At 42.9% G+C, this 22,923-nt stretch overlaps 1 protein-coding gene across 1 annotated transcript; it reads right to left on the bottom strand.

The window, feature by feature from the left end:
• Window positions 1-227: 227 nt before the first annotated feature.
• LOC103182793 (elongation of very long chain fatty acids protein 4) lies at window positions 228-19,773 on the bottom strand. Its single transcript, XM_042335317.1, has 7 exons — window positions 19,702-19,773; window positions 15,036-15,223; window positions 11,534-11,614; window positions 10,711-10,767; window positions 8,247-8,361; window positions 7,252-7,379; window positions 228-6,326 (listed from the first exon to the last, which is right to left on the bottom strand). The coding sequence occupies exons 1-7, from the start codon at window positions 19,757-19,759 to the stop codon at window positions 6,159-6,161; spliced, it is 795 nt and encodes a 264-aa protein (XP_042191251.1). The 5' UTR covers window positions 19,760-19,773; the 3' UTR covers window positions 228-6,158.
• Between the last annotated feature and the right edge of the window lie 3,150 nt (window positions 19,774-22,923).

The following is a 22,923-nucleotide window of genomic DNA, read 5'->3' as shown; positions in this document are numbered from 1 at the left end:
CGTCCTTCAGGTGAGACCTTAAACTGAGGTCCTGTCAAAAGATCCCAAGACACTTCAAAGAGAGCAGTGAGTTTCTCCTGGTGTCCTGGCCAACAACACTGACAACAGTCACTTAATGGCTGTTGGTGGGACATTGCTGTGCATCAATTGGCCACCACATTTGTCTCCAAAATAGTAATTTCCCTTTACAGTAAATACTGTGTAGTAAAAACATCACACGCAAGAAATCTTCATTAAAACATTTAATAGGTCAGTCTGCAATTATTATCCTAGTAACATCTATTTAACAAACAAACAAACAATCTCATAACCCCACAGGAGCTCCTCAGCGCTCATTGCTATCACATCTTTCAAAACAGACTCTTTCGGAACTTAAAAAATAATTTTTACTTTTTTTTGGACAACCATTTGAGTGACTGTCTCTCTGCTGACACTGTCAAGAGTGTTGTTAATTCTATACTGTGATCGTGAAATACTGTGTTTGCCTGGGCCACACACTCTCCTTCAGAACATACAGCTAGGGAGCAGGCACAGAGGAAAGGAATGTGATAAAAATCAACATTAATGTATATATTTAGGTTGGGAATACAATAAACAAGGTGAGTCCTAGTGCTTCAACATAGGATATTTAAAATTAACATTTTTAATTTTCCAGTGCAATCTTTTTATAATAGAGGATAACAGCCAGTTATTGCCGATTAGTTACCAATGACAATTGAAATATTTCTCATTACTGGAGCCATCCCAATCCCCTCTCATTTGGAGAATCTGCATATAAACAACTTCCGGTAACCAGAGAACAAGAGCAGTGAACAAATAGTCATATGAAGATCGTCTTCTGAAACGGTCAACAATATTTCCGCTCAACGTTAAAAAAAAATCACTTGAGCTTTGATCTGCTCGTGACTATGTTTATTACTTCAATGCTCCGATCCATTAAGAGCCAGGATCTGACAAACAGGACACTCATCAAGTGATATTGCAAGACCCACAACTATAAATAGCTCAAGAATAGCTCGGTTTAAACAGGAAACCAGGTTGGGCAGAGACTGATCCAAATGCCCTCCAGTATCTGCAGTTCTACAGCAGTGCTATGAACTACTGCACACTTCCGAACAGTCTGAAACAATGGTCTGACTCAACATAAAGGTGCAGTTAATCTTTCATTATGTGACAAATATGGATTTGGATGAGCTTGTGACTCAGTCCCAGGTTTCCATTCAATCTTTGGGCTAATGACTGAATCACACAACCATGCAATTCCCAACCCCCTCAACATCAACTGGTCCTAGTGGTTTCATTTCCTTGACTAATGACTAAACAAGGAAGGATTCTTTCCTTTGAAAGGACAGTTTGGACTATTTCTACTCTTCCCATTCTGGAACCTGTAATGACCAGTATGCAAGACATCACAGATATTAAAGTAATAATCCTTGCATTTGATACAGCGCCTTATCAAGTCTTTGAGATGTTCTCAAAGCGCTTCACAAAATATACGGTAAAGTGAATTGACTGTACATTTTTGTGGGCAGAACGCAGCAGCCAATTGCGCACAGCAGTGTCCCACAGTCGTGGACCGAGTGACCAGGTTATTATTATTACAACTTGATTTAAGATGTATATCTGTCGGGTCTTGCATAGCGGTTGTTTAAATGAAAACATCAGCCAAATGGGCTGCTAAGTAATTCAAAACAAGAAGACAGCCTATCTGCAAACACACTGCATCAGGGTATCAGGAGAATGTCATCAGAATGCCAGGTGTGACTGTCATCCCTACTCAGAGCTTCCCCGAACACAGAGCAGCAGTCACAATCGGGTTGGATTAGCCAACAGGAAGTGCTAAACATTGGCAGCCATTTCATGGCACAGTGCACGCCACCCAACCAGGTGGGTAAACCATCAGCAGCAAAAAGAAACAAGAGCAAAAGATCCCCTTCGCACTCCCCTTCAGAGCTCAGAGTAGGCAGGCAGCTTGAGGGGCATGCAAGGAAGAAGCAAGAAATGGTGGTAAAAAAAAATCAATGTTATTGTGTCACTTTAGGTTGGGAATACAGGACTCCTCACCGTACTCGCTAGAGCAATGCAAGTCCTAGAGCTTTAACATAGGCGACGTAAAATTTAAAGAAAATGTTAATTTTCCAGTGCAATGATCAACAAAACCACAATATTTTACAAAATAGTATTTTTCCCTATATTCTCCTCCCACCCGGATGGTTATTCCACCCCCCACCCACCTGCCTCCCTTTCTACTGTGGTACAAATGGTTCCACTGGCTTGGGGGCACCTTTGAGTCCCTCCTCCGAACAGCTACTGTTCATGTGGGAGATTTGACAGTGAGTCATGTTGGTGAGCTCAGAGCGAGTGTGTGTGTGTGTGTGTGTATGGACTTTCCAACTCTCCACCTGAAGTTAGCACATGTACATCTTTCACCATCAGGTGTTGGTCTGATTTCTGTAGGACGTTACCATGCGCACTGGGCTTTGGGAGGAGCTTTTCCTTGCTACTGGACCTACTGAACAGCTGCCAAAAGTAATTCCTTTAAAACACAGTCACAGATAGTTCATACAGTGATTCGATTTCTAATTATCCATAAAGTACACTGGTACAAAATGTACACACTGTTTAAAGAGCAACACTAATTATTTCCTTTAAAAAAAATGACCAATGAACTCCTACGGAAAATAATGGATATTCCTGAGATTTCCAGGTTTGAGAGGTTTCAGGCTCTGCACACACTGGGCTATTAATCATTGCTCATTTCCCTTTGAAATTCCTGGACCATTTAACGTGCATTGATGTCTCTGTATCTGTGCTACGTATAATAGATGCACAAGCTGACAACACGCACATGCTACGCAGGGTTTGACCTGAAAGGATACAGGACTCGGAGCTGAGTCAGCCAGGCACTTTTACTTTGAAAATCACTCCATGTTTTTTAAAAAAATCTTTGTCCTCTTTGTTCCTTAATAGTTGAGGCAAGGTCTCCCTTTGCCCTAGAGGCCAGAATACATTGTCCTCAGCCAACAGAAGGTCAATCAGCCAATACATTCAGCAGGGGAAAAGAAAACCCTAATAAAGTGATCAGGATCAGGAAGCAAGACCTGAACAGTATTACAGCAGAGGGTTAATGTAAATGCCATTGAGGTTTGCGGTGTGCAATAGCTGCTTGCATTCGCTTGATCGTTTAACCAGAAATTAACACTTAGCAGGTCAGACCTCGAGAACAAAAACCAAGTGAGCGGCCGAGAGCTGAAGAAACAAAGTGTAGGGGAATGAGAAGAAATCAAAGGAGTGGTCAGGCCACTTCTGGTGTATCCTGTACATGGCAAATAAAGATGACTGGCCTGACTTTGGAGGATCACTATCAGGCTGTTTCTTCTGAATAATTCAAAAATAAAAAAAAGTGCAATGAGCCCCAGCTTAAGAAAATGACAATGGCTTGTTTCTGATGTAAACGGCTATCACAGTCCTTGAACTCGCCTTTACAAGCTATTCCCACATTAACCAGAGGGGAGAGTGGAGGATAGAAGTCTCTGGTTTAATACACTCCATTATATGGAACTCAAATGGACATGTTGTGCTCATCCAGTGTGACATTATGGAGGGAAATCAGATGAGCCCGACTTTAAATTCTCCATTTGCCTCAGTTTATTACATCCCCTCTCCTTCCCCTTTATTGTGTCAGACCCTCAACCTATCTCCCACGACTTTGCCACAGCCTTTCAGATCAGTGGTGAGATACTGGGAAGGAAGCACAGGTTGAGGGCTCAAGTAACAAAAAACAACACGGGATGGGATTGGGTTTTTCTGGCTGCAATAACTGAGAGTCCAGGTGTAAGTCAAATGCCAACTCACTAATCTAATATAGTATATCTCTTTCTGAACAATCAGCTTCCCTCGCTCTTCACGTACACAAGTATAAGGGGATGGAAGTTGGAACCAGGCACAGCACACAATGGTTAGGGTGACTTGGCTACAAGCAGATGTGGAGAGGGAAACATCTGGATGCGATGATACATTACCCACTAAAAGCTTTCAGATAATGTGAAACTTCTGTCAACGAAGCTCTTCAATCTAAAGGCAGAGGTGAAGCTACCATCAAACAATGCTTATTGACAGGGCATTACAGGATCGCATACACTGTGAAATCACTTTTTTTCCTACCGGGTTCGGAATATCTAGTGTGTCCACACTTGGCTTACTGTGTCCAGTTTGAAGAGCACCTCATCTTCCGAAACAAAACAGAGTGTCCGGAAGATTATTTTCAGACTCGGATAACTTATTAGGAGAGACTCACAAAGATGAAGACACTTAATCCAAGGTCTTTATAATAGTGAGCTCCATAGATGAGGTAGATTTAAGGAGGCAATTTGATTTACTGACCGCAAGAGAAGAACGACATACATTTTTAACAGGAAAAAAAGCCTCAAGCAGAATTTTCCTTCAGGATGGAGGAGATTGTAGAAACCTCTGTAGAGAGCTGTTGAGAATTTTTATTTAAAAAAAGCAGCTAAGTTATCGATTTGATATTTAAATGTCAGTATTCGGAGTATAATAGGGATGGAAACCGATGGATGAATAAATACTCTGAAATAACGCAACTGAGCCTGAGCAGGTTGATGTGTGCAAAGGTGTGCCTTGGGGGAGCAGGGAAAAGAGGGAGAAGGCAAAACAATAGGTAAGAGACAGGCGAGAGCAATGAATATTCTGAAGTGGGTACTGGATTGGCCTTTGGGGATCAGGGAGTGTCTATGCAGAACTTCCCCCCCAACAGAGAAGATGGAGTGGGGTGGTGTGCAGTAGCAGGAGAGGTTTAGGTGTGGTCTGTCTGTGGAAGGAAGGACTGAGTCAGACTCTACAGAGGAGACGAGATTTTGGGAGGAAGGAAATGGCCAACATCTCCAGGCCCACCAAGTGGTAACCGGACACACTTCACTAGTATCTACATTCCAGACATTCGCATCCTCCCGTACCCAGAGAGTCCTAGATTCATAGCGGTTACAGCTCAGAAACAGGCCATTCTGCTGGTGTTTATACTCCACACGAGTGTCTATCCTCAATCCTATCCCTAGTCCCACATCCCACCCCTCCACCACACCCTCATTTGTTTCTTCATTTTATTCTCTTATAACCATGTGTCCATTGTGCGTTTGAAAGTACACATGGCTGCCAACCCAACACCGGACTCCAGCACAGGATTCCACACTCCACGTGAAAAANTCCAGCCCAAACATGGTGGAAGTTGATAAAATAATATGAAAAAAAACAGAAGACATGTCCAGCTAGGATCAATCTATCCATTAGGGCGTTGGGTGGTAGAGCTCAGTGCATGTCTAGACCTCCAAGGTTGCTTTTGATTACCACAGACATACTTGTAAGGATTATTATTCCGCGGGGTATCTCCTCTCCTCACAGGGAGTTCAGGCCTGGGGAGACTCTGCTAACCAACCCCCCAACCCCCCGAGTATATTTTACACATTTAAAGCCTTGATGTGCTAGCACCCCAATGCTATGTGCCATCACACTTCAGTATTATGTGACCTTGGAAGCAGACACTTAGATAAATTAGAACTTACACCATAGAGCATCCATTGCCTGAAGCAGCAAAGTGCAGACAAATGCTTTGTGGCCTGGCATCATAACATATTGATCCTTTTCAGCTTAACCAACCAACCAACCAACTAACTAACTAACACTGTGAATGAGCAACATAGCCACTAAACACCAGAGTCTCAAAATTCATTGCCGGAAAATGTTGAAATTCAGTCTTAAATTTGAAATCTTTTTCGTGCCTTCATCAGGGATGTTTTGGAGAGACAGGTAAATAGGTACTGGCAGCAAATTCTGACCAACTGTCCTGGCCATGTGCGCTAAACTTTTGTTTTTGAGAATTTTCCAATGACAGAATGAAAAAAAAATACCTTTTCTCAGGGGAGTACCACAAAAACCCTTCCTCCTCAGTTACCCTCATGTACAAAAGTAGGTATCATAAGAAGACACTTTTGCTTTAATTCCCCCCTCCCACCCCCGGCTCCTCCTGCATTTCACCCTTTCCCTCCCCCCCCAAAAAAGACACTTTACGCCTGTGGTAGATGTGAGGAGTTTGTTATAGATGCTCTCAATGGATAAAGAAATCCAAAGATGGTACTTCCTGTGGTTTAGGCTGTTTTCCGTTTGCCGTGGATATAGGTTTGATAGTAGAAGTTGCAGAACAGGATGATGATGGTGATGATGTAGAGGAATACAAAAAGGTTAAACCCATCTGGGAAATCGCAGTCTGTGAAGAGGTTATAGGAGGTGTGAGCAGCAATACCCAAAAACTGGACCTAAAAACAAGAGCAGAAACAAACAAACAAACAAACAAACAAACAGGTCAGACATCTCTGAATTGTATCGTAGGCAATGTCCGTTCAGACCACAGCAAACATCCATTGATCGTTTCAGACAGCGTCGCTCTCCGCTTTCAGGGAGTGCGGGACCGATGTCAAACAGGTAAAAGGGGAATCAGATCAAAGGGCCTGAAGGAGGTGAGTGCGTTCACTGATGCACCAAAACAGACAGAAGCTTCTCAGACAGGGGCTGCGGGGGCAGAGTGATGGGGGCGGGGGAACGGGGGGATGGGCGCTGTGGGGGATGGGGACGGGATGCTGCGGACGGGGGCGGGGGGATGGAGGCGGGGGGACAGGGGGATGGGGGCGGGGGCTGCGGGGGCCGGGGGGCTGCGGGCTGCGGGGGGATGGGGGCGGGGCAGATAAATTTTACTGAAATGCAAATCCTTCACCTACAAATTCTCTTTGAGACAAAATCAGGGCATAACTCCATCATTCAAACAGATTTTAATAGGGATATAAACCACATGCAAAGCTGCTCTATCCACACCACTGCACCAATCACAAGACAACTTACAAATGAGGAAGGAGACAATTGCCAATGTAAAGGAGATGGAGGAACAAACTGAGAAAACCTTCAGCCATCAAGGGTTGGGAAGCTATTTCAGTGTAATAAATGTACCTTCTGACCCAGACGTAACTCGCTCCAGGTTTGTACGGTCATCAACTCAAAATACAACACAAAGCTGCTAAGTGAGAAGCACCAAGTCTACAGAGCACTCTCACACAGCTCCCAAACCTCCCCCAGCACCGCAGCTCCTTCTCAACTTGAAGCCAACAAAATATTCACCAATTATCAGTAATCGAAAAGACGTCTCCGACTTGAGTGGATAATGGATGATATGACAAAGCCCAAACCTACCAGCTGAAGCATGGTGAGGTAACGTTTCCACCACAGGTACTTCTGCATGTGGGGCCCCAAGGCTGCAATGCCATAGTACATGTACATCACGATGTGAACAAAAGAATTCAAAAGGCCGATGAAGAAAGCTGGAGATAAGATGGAAGAGAAATTATTTGCACGCTCATATCGGGGGCATTTTGCCGCGAGCTGGAAGCCAGTTTCTAACACATGACACAAAGGTCCTCGCGGAGGTATCTTTCCAGAACCAGGTTTTGGAGAGGGACGGGGAAGAGGATTCACCTTTGCCTTACTTGTTGGGACTGTTTCCCATTGTTCTAGCTCAGGATTACGTCAGACGCACTTCACAATGCGGTTCATGAATACTGAGACGTGCGCGCAATATAAAGTTGCAGCAATAATCACAAACTGGTCTGAATGACAAGGAGTGTAAATAATGCAGAATAGAGGCTGGCTGGCCGGCCGCTGGCCTGTGAAACAGATACATCTACTTGTCAATAACGGCTCTCAGTTGGCGTTTGCATAGTGCTTCCACACTATTAGACTATTAATGTTGTGAGCTGAGCGCCCACTGTTATCTGCCAATCTGCCTAAAATGATCCCCATAATAGCGGGCAGCAGAGGGTACAAGTCAAGCAGTTGACACAAGTAAAAACAGCATCACTGAGTCTAGTTACACTACGGGCCAAGGCTACCAAATGGGTTCTGTACGTTTGCTTTCAGCAAGAAAATAGATGAGCGGAATAAAGAAAAATGGTTCAAATTAAACAGGATGGTGACTTGATCGCAAAGACGATCGTGTGTGGGCAAAGGTGAACACTGGTTAGTAATGATGTGACTTTGACCTGGGATTAGCCATTAGCTGTCAGGGGAGGGAGGGAGAGAGGGAGGGAGGGAGGGGACAGACAAGTTCTGACTTTCAAACCGAGCAAAATTATCATCATCGGAAAGAGTTTCTGTGCCCAATGTTTTCCGTGTGGGATAAGTTTACTTACATTGACCCCCGGGTACGTATTTCACCCCCGCCCACCAGTTGAAAATCATGGTGCCGTGATGGTAGACGTGAAGAAAGGTGACCTGATTTTGCTTTTTTCTCATAATAAAAAATATCTGCCAAAAAGGACACAAGTCAGTCAATAAAACAGCAGTGAAAAAAAAACACACACACAAGAAAATACATAGGATCAGGAGTAGGCCATTCAGCCCCTCGAGCCTGTTCTGCCATTCGATAAAATAATGGCTGATCTGAATCTCAACTCCAATTACCCGCCTTTGCCCCATATCCCTGACCTAACAAATATCTATTCACCTCAGTCTTGAAAATGTGAAATAGATCTGACCACAATCCACAGCCTTTTGGGGGACACAGAGAGAGAGAGAGAGAGAGAGAGAGAGTTCCTGATTTATACTTTCAAACCGCAGACCTAATGCAGACAGTTACTTCGCAAAAATGCAAAAAGCATGAATCTTTGGGGGAGGGAGGGGGGAAGAGGAAGGAGAGGATGAGGGGTTGCCACGGAGAGAGAGAGTTTAAATAACTAGATTTCCTCTCGACTAGGATCTACGTATGACATCTGAGCTTCAGGCAAACTACATTCAACTGTGTTTGATCCTCAGCGCTGGCGAGGTTAAATTCTCTGATCTTGGCTCAATTAGATTTGCTGCACCCTATTTAATCCGCTCTCTAATTAGCTCTGACACAGGCAGACTTGCCCTTCACGGCCAGCGAGAGAGAGGGAAAGAGAGAGAGAGAGAGAGAGCGCCATTAATAATGCTGAGCCACCAGAGAGAGCACTTTTAAAAACAAATGTGAAATCTCTCTCTAAGGGGACATTAGCATTGATTTCATTCAAATTCCATTTTAGAGGCTTGAAAATCATATTTCACACTGGGAGATTAAATTTCTAATAGGATTTTATTCTGTGTCATCTCGTGTGATATTCTACAGAGACAAACATCTAAATAATTGCAATTGGAAAATACCCTCGGAAAGCCAATTAAAATTGCAGAGTGTAATCCATATTATTCTACCTTTCTATTCTCTTTACATTATTTAGTGAGATTATACAGAGAAATAGTTCAATCCAGTTACAGTGTAGAGAGTTGGGTTCGTTCTCAGGGGCATTTGATCAGTGTATAAGTAAGCCCAAGTTTTCCGTCAAGGTGGCAAGTTATAATTTCTTTCTCCCTCTCCGCAAAGCAAGTTCCCGATTTCTCAATGGTAAAGGACCGAGTTGTAATGACCAAGTTCTGTGAATTAGCATCCAGTGAGAGAGAGAGAGATTTCTTCTCGACTAGGATCTATGTATAGCATCTGAGCTCCAGACAAACTACATTCAACTGTGTTTGATCCTCAGCGCTGGCGAGGCTAAATTCAGCTACATGTTTGGACCCGATTCATAAATGCTGCAAAACCATGATGAAGCAACACGTGCCTATATTTAGCATTATTATACGTACGTTTTCAGTCAACCTACGCGAGGTATAGGGAAATTACTGACTGTGCCAAATATCCTTTGCACGTAATTATTATTTTCGCCTCTGAATTTAAATAACTAATAGCAACCCCTGCATCTGATACAGCACCTTATCATGTCTTCAAGGCGTCTCAACACTTCACAGGATATTACTGTGAAGTGAATTGACTGTATGTTTTGTGGGCGAAACGCGGCGGCCAATTGTACACAGCAGCGTCCCACAAACAGTCGTGGATTGAGTGACCAAATTTGCATTATTATTACCCCCGGAAAAGCAATCTGCCAATCGACTTAACAATCCCATACCACTAGACAATCTATGAAGTGGATACTAATCAACTGTTGTGATACAGTAATGCACAACAGCTGAGAATGTTATGGTAAAGAGCAATAAGCAATAATTGTGACTTGTTTTGTCCACTATAAAAGACTCGGTAATTTCATGGAGGTTTACATCATCGAAGAACATCTCTGTTCTCTATGACTCAGGTTGTTTGCAATGTGGAGACTGTGATCTGGATTTCTCTTTATGGATTTTCTTCTCACTTTTCTCCTGTTAGACCTCAGGCAGCTACTCTTGCCTTTAGTGCAATTTGATAACAATGGATTTCTTTAAATTGATAGCCAATATACAATTTAATAGACTGGGCGGCATAACGAGTTAGAACAGTGCTCTGCAGAACCAGATAGGAGTCAAAAAAATATATCCAGTCAATTCACTTTACAGTACATTCTGTGAAGCCTCAATACATGATAAGGCACTATAACAAATGCAATCATTATTCTAATTATAATAAAAGTCTCTGGTCCCAGTCCCCTATATGCAGTACAGAGGAGGCCATTTGGCCAGAAAGCCTGTTGCACACGGACAGCAAACCTGGCAAAGGTCCTCGTACTGTCCCTCAGACAGAAACAGAGCTTTAAACAGACAATCTTATAGAGCTCCTCAAGCAAAGATGTATATAACAAGATCAACACTCACTGTGTCCATCAGCTCAATGACCTTGGAGAAGAAAAACCACCAGCAGACATTTGCCATCTGTAAATAAAGATATTCATTACAGAATACAGCAGGAAGACCTCAGAGCAGTCATTAAACATCTCCAGACAAAGAACAGATACCTGAATGTTCCAGTTCTTCATCTGAATCCTCAGACTTGACACCTCAGCTCTGCCAGGCTTATTCAACCAGTGATGGCAAACCTCAAATTGTCCTTTTGGTGTTGATTTGCTGTGCACCACAATATCCCCCACCCCCACCCATATCATAAGGACATAAGAATTTGCTGGCGAAAGAAGACCAAGTTCCATCTAGTTCGCCTTCCACCATCTTGGCAGTCGCTTGGGATGTCGTGCCCCAAACTATAGACTGTCTCCCCAGATGTTATTTTCTCGCAGAAATCGATCTATTTGATATTTATCATCTGATTTGTTTCAAGAACAAAGGACCACAAAAGGACTGAGCTCTTGAAAACTGGCAAACTGCCCATTGAGAACTTGTAATGTATTTTTCTGAGGGCAACTTAACATGAATAAACATCATATTCTGGTCTAACCTGGAAACACCCAATCTGTTATGGAGATCAGTAACCGAACAACACAGAATCCAGCAAAACCCAGGAGGCGGAACAATTATTATTGTGATTGTTACTCCCTCAGCAAGGACCGTCAAGTGTAAATTTGGATGCTAAGATCCTTTTAACTGGTACACGATGAAAGACAAACTTGGTAACACAAACCTTCACAGCAATCTCTGCCACACCCACCCTCCCCCTCCCCCCAACCACAGTGTCTATGTTTCTCACCCGCAGTCCCAGCTCACTGTTGCTGTAGTCCACGGGTTGGCATCGATAGCTGTACTCAGCACGAACAGACGTCACCAGAAACTAGAAAGGTCAAAATTAGACGTAAAGTAAGTTTATACAACAACGGCTTGCAACAACAACAACACAGCACCCTTCACACAGAGCAGCGTCCCAGAGCGCTTGACAGTGGAGGAGCCCAACACCGAGCTGGGGGGAGAGGGGGGAGGTGACCCTAGGCACTGGTCGAAGAAGAAGGTCATCAGGCGCGACCTGCTTCTTGTACTATCCAAACACAGAGACTTCAATGATAAACCGGAAATCCATACAGATTCCCATTGTAACACAGGAAAAAGAAGCCTAAGCAACAGTTCAGAGTGGCCAGGTGTCTGATCTGCTTTACCTATATGTGTTTACATAAGATTTGCCTAACCACCTATTCAAAACATCAAGTTTGTAACGTACTGATGGTTGGATCAAGAGAATATCCTGTTGTTTTTCCCTCAAGGCCACCAGCAGAGCACTGTGCCATCTCACCTGAGCAGTCGGAATAGATGTTCAGGTGAGACGCTCCTCCCACAGGTAGAACTGAAGAGAGTGAGGCAACTCGAGCCATTCTATTCCCTCTCGATATTGTTTACACAGGGCGAAACGTTGGACAAGTTTCCTTGCTCCACACGCCACCGTTTACCGAGCAGTAAGTAGGAACCCGGTTGTTAGTCGATTGGCGGATCGCTTTTCTGGGTGTTGTTCAACAAAACTATTAATAATAATTTGGTCACTCAATCCACAGACTGTTTGTGGGGACGCTGCTGTGCGCAATTGACTGCCACGTTTCCTCCGCAAAATACACAGTCACTACACTTTAAGGTAAATCCTGTGAAGCGCTTTGAGACGACTCAACGACGTGATAAGGTGCTGTACCGAATGCAAGGATTATTATTATTATTAGAGCACCTTGCAGCTTCCATGTGACTTCTGATGATTTGAACCAACCTGGCAATGTAACACAGCATCCTGTACACTTATTATTGCTATTGCCACCTGACACTGTTTGGAAATGGTCAATAGAAAAAATACACAGTCACTACACGTTACAGTATATTCTGTGAAGCGCTTTGAGACGTCTACAAGACTTGATGAGGCACTGTATCGAATGCAAGGATTATTATTGTTATTACTACATATAAAAAAGAATCAGAGTGGTGCAAACATACTTTTTTTTAATGTTGTACGCAAAAAGCCCACCAGACCCCCTTTGTGGCCAGAAATTAATACTGGAAATGAATGGTTAAAACTCGGCAAAAACAGTCTGTCCTTTTCAGTCACATTAGCCAATTCGGCTTCTCTCTCCTAATGTTAATCCTTCTCGTGGTCTACAGTTGCGACCACTCCATCTGGCAATTAAAGTTAGGGTTAAAAAAAAAAATGAATTTTCTATGCAATCTTGTGTAAACCCATTTGCAGCAACGCACAGTTTTTATTTAGCTCCCACTTCTAATCTTCACTGTGAATTTGTTGAGGTATTTAAGCAGAGAAACCATCGGAAATGTGAAAAGCCGGTAACTTAATAACAGTAACAATAATAATCCTTGCATTTGATATAGCGCCTTATCACTTACTCCACACAAACCTTTAACCCCTCCCAAAGCCCATCTCCTATTCTCTTCTCCCTTGCGTTTCAATTTATGAGCATTTTTACCACGTAAATGTATGAGTTTCTTCATCAGTACATTGTTCCCTTTTGTTTCGACCACATTCTCTCCACCCACTGATTGAACAAGTTTCTGCTCAACGTTCAAATAATAAATTGAACATTATGGAGAAGCTGTGGTTACTTCTTCCCTGTAATGGCCACGAAAATGCAGGCAGATATTATTTCCTTGTCAATTCATCAGTTACACGAATGAGAGTTAACATTTCTCTGCTGTCCACTGTGACTGACGCCTGTCAGCAAAAATACAAGCAGGAATTGTTAGACGTCATTGTCCGCTATCTGCAAGGAGTAATACATTTGAGATGAAGTTCGGAAAACTTTTAAGTGTTGTGGTGTATGAAATCATCAATGTGTGCTGCCTTGTGGCATGCTGTAGGCTCTCTATCATTTTATATTTAGAACCTGGAAGGAAACATTCAGTGGAATGAAACCTCCTGTAGCTTTTGTGGAGTAGTGTAGTGGTTAGAGCACTCCCCTCGCAAGTAAGAGAACCTGGGTTCAATTCCCGGGCAGGGTGAAATGTTAGGGAAGTTTCCTTACCCCAAACACCTCTGTTTACCCAGCAGTAAGTAGGAACCGATTGTTAGTCGATTGGCGGATCGCTTTTCTGGGGGTAATAATCCCTTCAAAAAATAATAATTTGATCACTTCAATCCACGACAGTTTGTGGGACGCTGCTGTGCGCAATTGGCTGCTGTGTTTCGCCCACAAAATACACAATCAATTCACTTTACAGTATATTCTGTGAAGCGCTTTGAGACGTCGAGAAGACATGATAAGGCGCTGTATCAAATGCAAGGATGATTATTATTAATTCTTATGTATAGCTGGTTTCCCATTAAGGAATCTGTTAGAAATCAACACATAATACATCCCACTACCTGACAAGGCTCTTTGTACTCCATTGAAATAATTTATACAGCCCTACAGACTTGGTTCAGATTCTATTCCATCTTGTTCATTGTAAAATTAATAACACTCAAGAGTTTTCAGTTTGAACATAAGTTGAACGGGAATCCAATGTTTTCATCTGAAAATACGATTGTCAAATTAAACTGTAAAAAAGCAAAAATCAAATTAAATTTGTGCAACTCCAAGGAAGGCAGTCAACCTCCATACGTTGAATTACACTTGCGCAGTGTAGGCTATTGAGGAAATCGGATTTTATACAATTTATACAGTTTGCCTTCAACTCAGACTTTGTGTAAATCATATTGAAGGTTACGGTCCTGACTGATATGACTTGTGTGAGTTTTACTGTACATAACACATTCTCTCTCTCTCTCTCTCTGTCTCTCTCTCCATCCATCCTTCCTAACACTTAATTATCCTTGTTGTTAAGAGCTTCACATCGACTGAACACTTTAGTTGAACACTCAAGAATCACGTCATAATCTTTGAGAGAAGAGGGAAGGTTGGAGGAGGTTGGAAAATGACTTTGTCCATAGGTACGATCAAAGAGAAAGCTTTTCCAGGAGACTTTCAAATTACAACCACAACAAGAATTTACATAGTGCCTTTCTCGTCGGACAGCGTCTCGGAGCGCTTGACAGACAGATAGTGGAGGAGAGGCGGAAGGAGTTTCAGAGAGGAAAAGCAGATTTCAGATGGTGGAGTGGAGGGCGTAAGGAAAGGGCAGGAGCACAGAGTTAGCTGAGCGGACAGGCAGGTCAGAGAGAAGAATATACACAACCAATGATGTTGTACGTTAGTATAGGCAGTTTAGAGATGCCTCAAATGTACTCAAGCAGAAGACTTTCAGTTACAATGAACAAGGAAATCAAATACCTCCCAAAACATGTAGGATGAGATGCCAACGAGGAGAAAATTGTAAATGATCAGGACATATTTCAGACTGAATGGTTCCCGCGTCAGCATAAACTTTGGTCCATACTTGCAAATGAGAAGGTAAACAATGAAGGTCACAGTGACAGGAACGGGCGAGTAAACAAGGAACCAGGGGTCTGTCCTCTTGTCTGAAAAGAGATGGATAAAACAGAATTCAAATCCAATGCAAAGAATAAGATTTGAAATATGATGAGTCTTTTTTACATAACAGTATACTGAAAAATAGATTCAAATCTCAATGCTTTACGTGGCAAAATGCTTAGAAGATAAAACTGTTCTAAACACCTAAAATATATTAGAATACCAATTAATTCGCTATATGTTGGTCCCATTGTGATCAGACGTGCTGCAGCCTGAATGTACTCAATGCCACCACAATCAGGCCAGTCTTTGCCATCCCTGGTGGAGAGCAAACTAGTGCATGTCCAGAGATTATAGTAGTGTTTCTCAACCAAGATGAAAAATGTGCTTTTGCTCCCAAATCCTTTCAAAATACATTTTCTCCTATAGCACCATTCTCAACATCAACAACAACAACAGCAGCAGCAGCAATAAATGACACTTGTATCGCGCCTTTCACACCGGGAGGAATTCCCAAGGCTCTGGCACTCAGTTCACCAACTAAGTGCAAGCATAAAACTTCTCCCAAGTCACCAACACTGCTTCAGTCACTACGTGATGTATACATCAGCCTGTCCCATGATTTGCCATGCTATGCCATGCCCTAGACTAGAGGGGTAGATTGTAGGGTGTATTTGCTGCTGCATTTTGCCCACAAAATATACAGTCAATTCACTTTACATTGTATTCTGTGAAGCGCCTTGAGACGTCTCAAAGACCCGATAAGGCACTACATCAAATGAAAGGATTATTATATTATTATTACTGGGGCAGGGAAGTGACAGAAATAAAAAAGGGAAATTAATGATTGCCACATGGAGACAACCTCACAGAAGAGAGTATAAGTTAGCAACCACAAGCTCCCATTTACACTTACTTGCAATCAACTGTCAATTTCAGATCAGTCTCAGCCAAGAAGCATGTAACAGCCTTTTACGAGCAAACCTATTAATATTAATGATAATCCTTGCATTTGATACAGCACTTGAACGTCGAAACATCTCAGTGCACTTCGTAAATGATTGCTACCAAGTGTATTTGTCTAATTGCAGGCAAACAATCGTGCAACATTTTAAACTTTTAATCACCCTTTCATCCAGGTTTACATGCATCTTAAATATAGGGGAAGCAACTTATAAAACGAATGCTTACGGTACCTAATTGAAATCTCTATTCAAAAGATACACTCTAGTTAAAGTCGTTGTTCATGGGAACACAGTTGAAACCTCAGGGAAAGCAACGTAGGTCAAGGAGGCAACAATATACAGTTACCAGAGGTGGGCGAAGCACTTAAGACAAAAGCCCGATCAATTAGTCCCAACAAATTCTCTTCCCCCCCCCCCCACCTCCATAACTATTAGGATCAACGATCAACCTCAATTCAATTTGCGACTACATCCCCTGTACAAACTGGCATTTCAGGCAGGAATAGACTATTGGTTCATTTTGTCCGCAAGATGATATCTTGAATGTGTAAATCTCTGTAGTAATAATAATAATCCTGAATTAATTTGGTTGACAGGAACTCACCTCGTATCTTTTTGTTTTGAATCCCTTTGTAATTTATTGTTCTTCCGACCATTCGATCCACATGCTTATTGTAATTTTGTTAACAAATAGCTCTCCTTCTATTTCCTATCCTCTCCTATCCAAGTCTTTTCTCGTGAAATTTTTGTACGAGGCGGAAAACATTTTAAACGCTTTCCAAACCCTTCACGATGTTAATTAACCCTCTCAGGCTACTCAAACCAAGAGTTAATGTCATAAGGTATCTCAAGTTCTGCGCAGTGCAAATAATTTGGTGTCACTCATTTTCCATAGAGCAATGTAGACAGTACTTTACACGTCAGGTAAAACAACAAGGAAATTAAAAAAGGTTAGGTATCTATTGTATGTCTGTGGTATGAATGGAACCTTGTTACGCCTGTGCTTGGGATAATACGTCTATTTGACAACAACAACAAACAACAAAATTACATGTGTATAGCGCCTTTCACGTCGGGAGGACGTCCCAAAGCGCTGGACAGACAGAGTTACAGATCCGAGCTGAGGGTCGGGGTTGGGGAGGGTGGAGGGCAGGGAGGGAAGCAGGGAGATTGACAGCACGGTCGAAGAGGAGGGTCTTGAGGTGGGCCTTGAAGGTGGCGAGGGAGGGGGCGAGATGGAGGTACTGCGGGATGGAGTTCCAGAGGGTGGGGGCAGAGTGGCGGAAGGCCTGCCTGCCGATAGTAAAGTGAGCAAGGGCGGGGGACATGAGGCAGGCTGGAGCCCGCTGAATGGAGGGATTGGGCAGTGTGGTAGAGGGTTAGGAGGTTGGAAAGGTCAGGGGGTGCAAGAGCATGGAGGGCTTTGAAGGTGAGGACCAGGATCTTGAACTGTATCCTCTGTGTGATGGGAAGCCAGTGGAGTTGGGCGAGGATGGGGGTGATGGGGTCACGGAGCCTGGTGCAGGAGAGGACACGGGCTGCAGAGTTCTGGATGATCTGCAGTCTGTGGAGGGAGGAGTTGGGGAGACCGACAAGCAGTGAGTTTGCACAGTCGAGCCTCGATGTAATGAAGGTGTGTATGAGGGTCTCGGGGGCCTGCGGTGTGAGACAGTGTCAGAGCCGGGCGATGTTGCGGAGGTGGGGAAGGCAGAGTGGGTGATGGAGCGAATGTGGGGTAGGAAGGATAGTTGAGGGTCAAACAAGACCCCAAGGTTCGGGACTGGCTCAGTGAGGGGGAGTGAGCCCCAGGGATGGTGATACTGTCAGCGCCTGAGGTGAGGAGGCGCTGCGGGAGCCAATCAGGAGCCTCGGGCTTGTTGACGTTTTACTGAAGAAAGTTACCTCTCATCCAGGACTTGATGTCTGACAGACATTCTGTCAGGACAGCAGTGGCCCTGGAATCAAGGGTGGAGGCAGAGAGATAGAGTTGGGTGTCATCCGCATACATCGACCCCATGTCTGCGGATGATGTCACCAAGAGGGAGCGTATAGATGTTGAAGAGGAGGGGATCAAGGACAGAGCCCTGAGGAACACTGCACGAGATGGTGCGGGGGATGGAGGAGAGGAGAAGCCGTTTGAGGAGATGAAGTGCAGGCGTGTGAGAGGTATGATCTGAACCTATCAAGGACGGCGCTGCAGAGGTTGAGGTGAGAGAAGAGGCGGTAGATGAGGATAGAGTGGTCGATGGTGTCGAAAGTTTAGAGAGGTCAAAGAGAATGAGGAGGCAGAGGGAACCCTGGTCACAGATGGACCGAATGTCATTTGTCACTTTGACCAACAGGAAAGTCACCCATTCATCAGTCAGCAATTCATGTGAAAAATTCCACAACTCCCCACATCACAGCTGAATTTCTATACGCAGGTAATGAGCACAAATGTCTCACAAGTTTGACTATGGTCGCTGTTTGAATTATAAAAATTGCAGTGAAGTGTTCAGAGGCGAGAGATTGCCAACGGGTGTCTCTGCTGGTGATAATTAACCAACATTAGGGTTAATTAAAGACATCTGAAATGGTAGAACTCAACTGGTGGGAAAAGCTGCAAGAAAAGCAATGTGTGAAGCTTCATTTCTGATAACATTGTACATCTGCACGGATTTTTTTAGCATGCAAAATACTAAAAGTTCTGTATTCGAGGGTATGACTGAGCAGCAGGGTAGAGAGGCCATGCCTTCAGCCCCTACGCCCCGAAACCTCCTCCCTGCATCCCTCTGCCTTGCCCACACCCTCCCCACTTTCAAGTCCCGCCTAAAGACCTTCCCTTTTTGATGGTGCTTACGGTCACCTCCACCTCCCTGGCTCGGGGTCAGACTTCACCACTTACAAGGGCTACCCCGTGTGAAGGGCGCTATATAAACACAAAGTATTGTTGTTGTCGTTGAGAGGAAATAGTGAGGAAATAGTACGACACAGGCGAAGTGAGCTTGCAGTGCAGCTATTACAGATGTTTTTCCTGGAATGAGAATAAAGATCCTCAAACCAGACCAGACTCCCATTCTCTCTGACCCTTAACACCGTCCCACAAAGGCACAGGTGAGATCAGGAACAAACACAGAGGCCCGGCCCCAGCACACAGCTGTGCTGCAGGTTGATGCTCTAACTTTGGGGCTCTAATGAAATCCGCTATAACTGCAAGTCAATTGCTCCAAATTCAGCGCCTTGGGACGTCCTCCCAATGTGAAAGGCTCTGTGTAAATGCCATTTGTTGTTGTTGATCATATCACAAGGGAGATGGTGCAAAGTCGGAGCAATACCTGATACTTAGTAAAAAGTAAATTATCTTCATCAAAGTAACATTTCCCACACATCATACTCCTACGATTGATGATATTCCTTCCACAAAATATACAGTCAATTCACTTTACTGTCTATTCTTTGAATGCTTTAAGACGTCTCGAAGATATGATAAGGTGCTGCATCAAATGCAAGGATTATTATTAATTAAGTAAGCCATGATAATTAGCAGTCTTGAGGACACAGCGTGATTGTATATTTCTTACCTCCATTTTCCAGCGCCCAATCATAAAAGCCTCTCACTTTCTGCCAGGTAGAAGCCATGAGGTTCAATAAATACCCTGAAACAGATGTGATGGGCACAAGTGTTAAAAATGTCAGTTTACTCTGAGGCAATCAGAATGAGTATCAAAAGCAGCTCAGGAGGTTTCAAACAAACTGTGCTTCTCAAAGAGAATAACTGAGGCATATTTTGATTGAGTCTTGTAGATCCTTAGTGTCCAGGCCTATTATTGACACACAGAAACATGTAGGCTTGTTCTTAACAACAACAACAACATTACATTTTTGTGTCGAGCCTTTCACGTCAGGAAATATAGATATGAAAGCGATGCCTGCAAGAAAAGAGAAGGCGAACACTACCAATCAATGCTGAATGAATGAATGAATGATGACAGTTTAGGGGAGTTGGTCTTATCGAGGATCTTTGTCTATAATTCATGAGTTAATTATCTCCATACCAGAGTTAAAGGAGCAGCATGGTTTAGGGCATGTACCAAAGGTGACGTATTTCCCTTACATGTGTCCAAACATGTTATTTAGGCATCATTCACTGTGGTAGCTACAAAACTCCTCCAAAAGGCAGATATGATTTCAACAGAGGGAAGGGAACAGGCTGGTGCGCTAAGACACAGGAATCCTGCGACTGAACATTTACGTGAAATGCAAGAGCTATTTTGGTCGAAGTCAAAAGTTTAGCCAGTGTTTCACCCCAAAAAAGTGGAAAAAATTGAACAACTGTCCCAATTTCTCTAACAGGCAGAAACTCTGCACGGCTGATCTGATGACTCACATGCTTCTAAACACTCTCAGGGAGGGAGGGAGAGAGGGAGGGAAGATATAAAATATGACTTACTATGCCTTCCCTCTCAGAACGCACAAGCACTGGAAATAAATATCTCTCAAACCGATCCACAAAGACACTGGCAACAGGCACAAAGTAGGCCAGCCACCACAATAGATTTCTCAACCTTAAAGCCAACACAAAAGAATAAACGTACATGACACAAGGTATATGTTATATCAGTCATCAGACGCATTGACCAGCAGTGAGTCATTTTAACAGGAAATAGCGTGGGTCTAAAAAAAAGTAATGAGGACCTGAAAATGAATATCAATCATGAATTCAACAGTTATGCTCTCGACTTTTTTTTAATAAATAAAAAAATCTATGACCTCTCCTCTTCACGAGGGGAGTGTCTGTCCTGCGCATTGGACAACAACCCCCCCGGAGAAAATTAGTCATTCACATCATGGCTGTTTGTGGACTGTGATTCAGGGCAGAAATGGCTGCAGTGGTCACCTACAATTACAGTCACTTTACAGTAAATCCAGTGAAGCGCTTTGAGGCGTCTCGATGATGTGATAAGGCGCTGTATCAAATGCAAGGCTTATTGCGTGAATGAGATTTACCTAAATCTTCCTCTTTTAAAAATACCGGATCAATAGGCTTAGTGACTTGGTAAGGCTATTATATATTTTAATTAAAATTAGTGTATGTTTGTGTGTGTATTGGGGGGGTATTAATGCAACACAATCCATATTAGCTATTACAATGATAGAGGTTACAAACCCCAAGAAGGAAATGTGGGAAAAGGTTTTGAATGAATAGTTGGGCGGAGAACTGTGAAGTAAACAAATTTACCTACAACACAATTGCTTTCTGAGTCACAAAGCTTTAAAATCAAAACCAAAGCGGTTGGGCGGAGCTTTCAGGAGGAATTGTTGACAGCTCAAAAGCTTAACATTCAATCCTCTCAGATTGCCTGACATTTTAATAAGAGGGAGGGAGGGGTGGGTGGGAAGAAGAAATAAAAGCAAGAGGACCTGGGTTCGATTCCTGGGCAGGGTGAAATGTTAAGTTTGTTTACTCGATTTATGGATTTAGATTACTCCCTACCTCAACCATATATTGTGTAATTGCTTAGGTTCTGGCCTGAAAACTATTAACTAATATTTCAACTCTTTTTTTCAATGGACAATATCCTTCTTTAGTCAAAAGGTGACTCTTCCTGCTTCCAGGAGCACGTTTCCCTTTAATTGATCATCTACATGTGTGTAGAAACTCCTTATTTTAAAAAAAATAATGGTCTCGTGTTATTTCACAGTATATGTAGGGGTTGTTATCACCTTTTGTTTAAAGTGGCACACAAGTGTATTCCCTTTTCCGCTGAATCTGTAGCATTCATTCCTCCCAGGTTGGCTAAAGTTTAGAAAGGTTGCCTTAAGTGATTGCTTTTGTCTTTAATGAGCGATCTTGACTTTAATTTATTCCCTTAAGCAATGCTTAGATTTTTTTTAATGGATCTACTTGATTGTTGGGAAATAGTGGAATAGTTGTTTGGAACATTACTCACCCATTATGTGAGTACCTTTGATAATTGGCTGCAATTCTACTCACCCATTGGTATTTGTGTCGTCATCACTAGGGATCTCAATACTGTTCCAAGTGTGAAAGATTTGTATCCCTTTTTTCACTCTGGTTATTATTGTTGCTTGGCCAATCGCAATAATGTCTCCTATAATTATTAAATATTTCAAACTAAATCTGGTTGACAAAAAGTTGAAATTTGCTGCATTTAGCATGATTTAAATGTGTTTCAAATGAATTTCAAAAGAATTCTCAAGAAACCGGAATAAACATGAAGAGTATTGAGCCATACAGACTGAAAGGTTGCAAGTTTAATGTTTAGATGACCTGGTTTAGCTTAGTTGAGGCAGCAGGAAGGGGGATTATGATTGAGTTCAGTGTATTCAGGATAGGGAGCATAACCAGTGTTTCTGGTCTTCATTCCATTCTGCTCAGAAACTTCAGCTTGTAATTGCACATTCACAGCTGTCAGTGAAGATTGGGCACATGAAGTATGGCCATTTGGGTAAGATGAGATGGTAAAGTGCAGCATGTGGTACTCTTCTGAAGCAGATAGGGGCTCGCCCTTCTCCGCCACACGCAGGAAGGTTCCAAGGACTAACCTCAAGGTGTAAAGCAGCATCTACCTGAGGTCAGGTCCTCTCTCCTGTTGTTCTTGATAGATGTGTGGTGTTGGGAGATGTGGGAGGAGAGGAAAAGTGAGAAACCATTCAGTGGTGTCATGTACATATGATTGAATTGGAATAGACTTACTAGACATTTGGTAAAAATTTGAGTTTGGTGATATTTCCACAAAATAAAAAAGCTCTTAAGGAACCCTTATGTATTAATGATGTTC

The sequence above is a fragment of the Callorhinchus milii genome, unplaced genomic scaffold (genome assembly GCF_018977255.1).
Source record: "Callorhinchus milii isolate IMCB2004 unplaced genomic scaffold, IMCB_Cmil_1.0 Scaffold5, whole genome shotgun sequence".
NCBI classification, from domain to species: domain Eukaryota; kingdom Metazoa; phylum Chordata; class Chondrichthyes; order Chimaeriformes; family Callorhinchidae; genus Callorhinchus; species Callorhinchus milii.
Note: the sequence above shows the minus strand (reverse complement) of the source record. Positions and strands in the feature narration are given on the sequence as shown.

Excerpts from the sequence above, each read along its gene's own strand:
- LOC103182793 (XM_042335317.1), bottom strand. The coding sequence starts at position 19,759 with ATGGCTTCTACCTGGCAGAAAGTGAGAGGCTTTTATGATTGGGCGCTG. Across the intron at positions 8,362-10,710 it reads TCATTGAGCTGATGGACACA|ATATTTTTTATTATGAGAAA; the intron begins GTGAGTGTTGAT and ends CCTTTTTGGCAG. Across the intron at positions 6,327-7,251 it reads ACCTCACCATGCTTCAGCTG|GTCCAGTTTTTGGGTATTGC; the intron begins GTAGGTTTGGGC and ends TCTTGTTTTTAG.